Source organism: Trachymyrmex septentrionalis, unplaced genomic scaffold (genome assembly GCF_001594115.1).
Source record: "Trachymyrmex septentrionalis isolate Tsep2-gDNA-1 unplaced genomic scaffold, Tsep1.0 scaffold89, whole genome shotgun sequence".
Lineage (NCBI taxonomy): Eukaryota > Metazoa > Arthropoda > Insecta > Hymenoptera > Formicidae > Trachymyrmex > Trachymyrmex septentrionalis.
The window spans coordinates 904,020-911,054 of record NW_017306081.1 but is presented as its reverse complement, the minus strand read 5'-3'; the positions used below and the strand labels follow the sequence as shown (position 1 = coordinate 911,054).

At 35.9% G+C, this 7,035-nt stretch overlaps 1 protein-coding gene across 2 annotated transcripts in view; it reads left to right on the top strand.

Moving 5' to 3' along the window:
• Positions 1-4,198, top strand: part of LOC108755594 (guanine nucleotide-binding protein G(I)/G(S)/G(T) subunit beta-1) — a 36,424-nt gene extending 32,226 nt beyond the window's left edge. For both annotated transcript variants that reach the window (XM_018498702.1, XM_018498703.1), the window contains exons 4-7: positions 1,253-1,546; positions 1,993-2,194; positions 2,318-2,534; positions 2,720-4,198. In XM_018498702.1, coding sequence (XP_018354204.1) covers positions 1,253-1,546; positions 1,993-2,194; positions 2,318-2,534; positions 2,720-2,826 — 820 coding nt within the window. In that variant the 3' untranslated portion in view covers positions 2,827-4,198. The remainder of the gene's footprint in view (positions 1-1,252; positions 1,547-1,992; positions 2,195-2,317; positions 2,535-2,719) is intronic.
• Positions 4,199-7,035: the final 2,837 nt, after the last annotated feature.

The following is a 7,035-nucleotide window of genomic DNA, read 5'->3' as shown; positions in this document are numbered from 1 at the left end:
TATATATATATGTGTGTGTACACACACACACACACACACACACACACACACACACACACACACAAATTTACCATGTAAAAAGTAATTACAATATACATATGTATGTGATTAGTTTTTCGTATAAAAATAACACACTATATTGTATACAAAAATGAATTTACACATTTGGATTTAAACATGTAGTATAGTATCATTTTTACATAGAAAACTAATCACACATATATGTATATTTTAATCACTTTTTACACACTTAGATTTATAATATTAAAGATACAAATAGATTAAGGGCTCAGACAAAAGATTCAAACATGTTGAATATTCGATCTATTCGAATAGTTCGAAGTTTAAAAAAATGAGCATCGAACATTTCGGACAGTTCGAACAGTTCGAGCTTAAACAATGATCGGTATGAAATATCAATTCATTATGTCTGAAGTTTGGACGGTTTGGACAGTAAACAAATGTAATGTGCTTTGGAAACATAAAAGCAGTTTTTTGCGAGACTTCAACATATAAACATTACAAAAATGTCAAAAAGAAAAAATCGCGTGTAGGAATATTTTATTAAATGTAATGATAATAAAGTGCAATGTAACATTTGTAAGGAAACGTTCAAATTCATCTATAACTACATTAAATCCTCGAAACAGTATTCCACAATATAAATTGTAAATGCGTTTAAATACGTAAATACATATTGTAATTACGTATTGTAATTGTAAACGTTTTCGTTTAAATAGTAAGTCTTAATTCTAAATCTAATATGAATTTATTTGTCGTTTAAATTTTAATACATGAATGTACATGTGAATACAGTTCAGAAGATGAAACACATGTGTAATAATGTCACAATATATATAACTGAATGTAATTGAATGTGCATATTAAATTTACATAAAATTCCTATATTTATTGATATTGTCCTACAAATATCCATCTTGGGCATATTCAGGATGATTCTGAGAACAACTTATTAATATCTGAATTTGAAATGTAATAATTTTGAATTTTTAGCTCTGAAGTGGATTCAGATAGTTCGAACATACATTCAGTCCGAACTATTTAATGTTCGAACTTGAGATTCGAACCGTCCCAACTATCAAATCATCTGATATTTTCGAGCACTAAAATAGATCTTTATTTCATATTTTATGATACTTCAAAATGATGGTTATATGCAAAATTATTATAAATAAAGGAAGTTTCTTTTTGTTAAGTTTTTATCAACGTATATTTTGTTTCTCGTGCATAGGAATCTAGTCTCTGCATCGCAAGATGGCAAACTGATCGTTTGGGATAGTTACACTACCAATAAGGTTCACGCGATCCCATTACGGTCATCATGGGTAATGACTTGTGCGTACGCGCCTTCAGGTAGTTACGTGGCATGCGGCGGGCTGGACAATATCTGTTCCATCTATAGTCTTAAAACTAGGGAAGGGAATGTTCGAGTGAGCAGAGAACTTCCAGGTCATACTGGATACTTGTCCTGCTGTCGATTTTACGACGACAACCAAATCGTCACCAGTTCCGGTGATATGTCTTGGTAAGTATCACTTACGAGATTTATGATGGATGACCAAAAATTGTTATGATAGTAAAATCCTGTGTTCTTTATATTTTAAAACTTTATTTTCTAAACTTTTGCAAGATAAAATAAAAAGTATATAACTATATAAAATACATAAAAAATTTAATACATAAAATAAAAATAAAATTGTATATTTCTTTTTTCTTTATTTCTTATATTTTTTAATTTAGAAAAAAAAATTGAAATATTATGAATGCAATCGTATTTGTTAATACGTTTTATCAAATACAAACATTACAAACTATTGCATTTAGTAAATCAAAAACATAATAAAAATATACATAGTAAAAAAAAATTTTTTTTTTCTCTGTGTCTATTCCCAAATCCTTTCCGCCGTTGATCCCGATGAAGACTTTGGAAAATTATAACGTGAACTCGAATGCTGAATTGTTCTGATTTAGTGCTTTATGGGACATCGAAACTGGCCAACAATGTACGTCGTTTATCGGGCATACTGGCGATGTGATGTCTCTGTCGTTGGCGCCGGATACACGCACCTTCGTGTCCGGTGCGTGCGATGCCAGCGCAAAGTTATGGGATATTCGTGAAGGCTCCTGTAAGCAGACCTTCCCGGGTCATGAGAGTGACATAAACGCCGTCACGGTGAGATATTATGTTAAGAAATAAAAAAATAAAGAATTACCTTTTTGTAATGGTAATATCAATGCGTTTTCGATAAAGGTTTCATTAAGGATTAACTTGATGGTTTGGATATATTATTCACAGTTCTTCCCGAATGGATATGCTTTCGCGACGGGCTCAGACGACGCGACCTGCAGACTTTTCGACATTAGGGCGGATCAGGAGCTCGCGATGTATAGTCACGACAATATCATTTGCGGTATCACCAGCGTAGCTTTCAGCAGGAGCGGTAGATTATTGCTGGCAGGCTACGATGATTTCAACTGCAACGTTTGGGATTCTATGAAGACGGAGCGAGCTGGTAGGTTGACGATACCTTACAGCCGTTTTAATATCGTAAGATAGAAGAGAGATTTTATTCGAAGCCCTTCTCTCGATCATTTTCTTCCGAGTTTATTATTATCAATTTTAATTATTGGAGTAAAAGATAAAAATTATATTCTTACTATTGTATTAAAGAATATTTCCCATAATTGTGTTTTCTAGGAATTCTCGCTGGGCATGACAATCGTGTGTCTTGTCTCGGCGTGACGGAAGACGGCATGGCGGTGGCGACGGGCTCCTGGGATTCGTTCCTACGCATTTGGAACTAACTTGGGGCTGTCCCAAGGACGTTTCTTCAAAGAACCAACTACAGTCAACCAATTTACAGCATAAGAATCAAGTACCACCATCTGACCACCGAGCAAGTCGGCGTGCCAGCAGCCAAGACACTGGCAAACAATTCGCCAGGTTCACCGGAGTTGATGCTGATCAGAAACTTTGGATACCGGATTAGTAGCAGTAGCAGCAGCAACGGCAGTAGTAGCAGCAACAATAACAATTATGAGCGTATGAAGACCCATGATAATAGCGACAACAGCAACGGCGGTGATTTCAAGAACGTTTTGGGTTATGGTGGTAAAAAAGATTCCCACGGCAAGCGCATCGTAGTTGACTTGACCTGGCGACGCAGTAAAGTCGGCGACAAGGACCACGAATATCAACGCTTTTAAGAATTCTCGAGTTAGATCAAATACGAAGATACATTGCAGAAAAAGACCGCGCGACGAAGGATAAGACGTAAGAATGGAGAACAAGCGCTAACAAGGTCGACAGTTAAGAACTCTGCGGCATTGGGCGCAGACTTTTTTTTTATCCTTCCCTTTTTCAAGGACTTTCTTCGCGAACCTTCGAGATGCACGTGCTAGTTCACAACTTGATAGTTCTTTTCCCACGGGGGCACTCCCAATCGAGGATTCCGAAGTTCGAAGGACGGACGACAATCTCGCGTCGACGATCGTCGAGAGATTTTCATCTCGAACCAAGGTTCAAGCGTTCACTGCCGAGGAAACACTGTTAATGTTTGCTCCGGCGATTAGCTACGAATTATTTTTCCCATGCGCAAAATGAAATTTTATTGAGCGTGATACGACATGTAATCGTAATAATGCGTCACGACTCAGAGATGAGAGACAAGCACAGTCAAGCTCATAATCCCAGTAATGATGCGTTCGAGTTTATATGGCGCACATTGAACACACATGTGTATCGATGGAGATTTATGACACGAATTGCGTACACTTGCACGCGAAAACGGCGGAATGATGCGGATCCAGCAGCCTCGAGACACATCCAAGTCACACACAACTCGTCACGCGAGCTTTGCCCTCGTTCATGAGCACCGTCAAACGGGAGAGAAAGAGAGAGAGAGGGGGGGAGAGAGAGAGAGAAAGAGAGAGAGAGAGGATCATTTTTCTTATCATGATAAAATACGCCGACTTTGCACCACTACAATTATTACTATTACCAGCACCACAACCCTCTCGATTGATTAAATGTATCGTTATTTATTTTGTATAGATTTCTGCCATAGGCCGTTCTGCGTCTACGTTTTTTGCGAGTATGAAAGCGACTGAACACTTTGTACAAGAGATTGAGAGAGAAAGCTGTGAGAATGAGAGTCAGAGGCGCGCGGCCAATTGTCGATCAAAAAAAAAAAACGATCGAAACGCGCGGATAAATAAGACGAGTGCTGAATACAGAACTAGAACATAGTTGCTCCTTTGATAAATATTCGATTCATCTGGACGTTAACGTTTATGGAAGATTACGAAAGGAGCGATGTATTAAAGTTTGAGAGAGAGAGAGAGAGAGAGAGCGCAGATAGAATTTCATCTGTTTTTGCATCGTAACTGCGTTAAGATTGCACGAAAATGGCATCGGGCCACCGTGAAGTGTCGAGTACGTTTAATGTAATGTGTAATCGTTTAGTTCATAGTGTCTATACCTTAACTTTCTCTCTCCGCCCTGTCCAATTATCTCTAATTACGGCAACGGCGAGAAGAAGAATTAATCCCTAACTATCGTCTCGGCGGTATCTCTTCCCCACTGTCGATTAAACGCCAATCAATCCTCATGCACGAGGCAAGCACGTGCTCTCGATCGGAAGAGTCGTGCTAAAAGTACCTTTGAAATAGGACCCAAAGAATCCCAGGTTAATAGAAAAGGCCGCGAAATTTTCTTTCTTTTTCTTATCATTATTACCTTTTCAATACTTTGTTGTTATTCACATTTTGTTTATTACGGCCTTTCTTTGTAAACATGTAAGTACGTAATTGTATTTTTTCGATAGCTTTTTTTTATAACTTTCATCGCTCCTATCTAGAGCTAGATTCCTCTTTTTTTCCACGCTATTATCCTTTTTTTGTTCCTTTTTTTTCACTCCTGCCTGTTCTATCCTTTTTTATCAAAAATAAATGTTGAAACTGTGTATGCATTTAAAATTAAAATAATAATATTAATGATAATGATTATACTATTAATATTAACGGTGATCGTAATTTATAATTATTAATATTTAATATATAAGTAAATAAGATCGATGGTTTTTCTTAATATTGCAGGATTACATGGTCCAATCGCCTTCCGGCAACCACGTTCCGGCAGCGTCTTTTTTATTTTCTTTTTTTAAGAATTTTGTACATTCACTCTATACACATATATATGTAGTTAATTGCGTGATGCGCTTTACTTTTCATTTATGGTATATAAACGAATATTTTAATTCGATAGGAGTTTCATAAACCTTTGTTTTAATTACGAATAAAATATATAATTTGTATATATGAAAAGTTGTTGTGTATCACGATAAAAAAATTATGATGGGATGCGTCGGTTGTCAAAATCGAGAGAATTGAGAGAAAAATGCGTGGATTCCGGAAAGCGACTATCGAAACATTTTTTCCTAGTGGAACCAAAAAAAAAATGTAATTTGTCTGATTACAAAGTAAGCGAGCACCAGTCTCCGACGATTTTGGAGAGATATTGAAAACCTCGAACATATTCGAATTTCGCAAAATCGGTTCTTTTTTTACACGTATATATAAATAACTAATCTTGCTTACGTAATGCTTTATACTTGTTAGATATCAAACGGGAAAGATCTTTCTCCATCTCAAAAGAGAAGATCCTTGTTCCTTCGATTCTTTGTATTATTAAGAATTCTTCCAAAGTTCGATGTAAAATATCAGGCGTTACGTTAAAAATGCGAGAAACGTGGATAATGCGTCCCCTTTTCGGTACTTCCAACATAACTTTGAAATGAAAGAAATAATGATTTTAAAGCAGAGAATTACGAAGGAATAGAAAACTTTAGTGAGCAGATTAATGGAAACAGATCTGTGCTTTTTGCATTTCGCAATTCCATGGCTTTCTCAAGAGGTGATTTTCTCCTTTTTGTACTTTGAAGCCTGGAACGATATGATTTCTTATTTTTGGTACAAATATGAAAAAAAAATCCTATCAGCGAATAACGCAAAATTGACAAGTTATTAAGCCTCTAGTCATATTAATGGCATTCGCGTGAAAAATGAAGGACCAGCAAGTAAAACTGTAAGCGGAAATAATTTTTTTAACATCTTGCTGTTCGCGCGAATACAATTGCGGAACTTTAACTATTTATTTTTCTTTTTTGAAAATGTGACGTACGGTAGAGAATAATTGCGACGCAGGAGGAAAAGTAACGGCGTAAAAAAACAGCTCTGATAAAATCAGCCTTTTGTTTTTCTCTCTTTTTCGTGCTTTTAATGATATAAAGAGAATAAAAATATTTGGAAAAAGAATCAAACGTGGCATTTCCGTTATTTTTTTACCGCTTCTTCGCTTTCTGTTTCCTCCCTCCGTAAGTGATATATTCGCATGTTTTTCATGGTTTTATTACCCCGAAATTTTCTTATGTATGTTATTTTCTTTTTGTTACGTATTCGTTAAGCGCCCTGCTAAGACGAGATCTACTCTAAGATTATGGCGCGTTGGGTCCTATTTCAATTATTAGAATAATCGTCACTAATGTATACGCGTTCATGTACAATAGTTAAAAAAAGAGGGAAAGGAGGAAAGAAAGGGAAGAAACGTGAAAAATGTGCCGATGACACTTTCGTGACTTGTTTTACGATGGACGACGAGAAGCTGTCGGGAATACTGCCTCTTTCAAGTTATGCAAAAAAAAAAAGAATAAATTACGAGATATAATGCGTGTATTATACATAAAACATACACTCTAAATGACGCGAAAGCCTCTGTTAAAGTTTAAAAAAGAAAATGCGCAAGAGGACGTGGCCGTGTAAAACAACTAAGACGTGGAGTGAAAAGTGCATCGATGAAGATCGAGTGAACATTATTTGGAAGGGAAATGTACATTCACTCAGCAATTTAAAATTGAAAAGCAAGACACGTCTTTACCGTTAAATGGTAGATAGTTACAAAGATTTCATCACTTTTTTATATATAAAAATATATATACGTATATATATATATATATA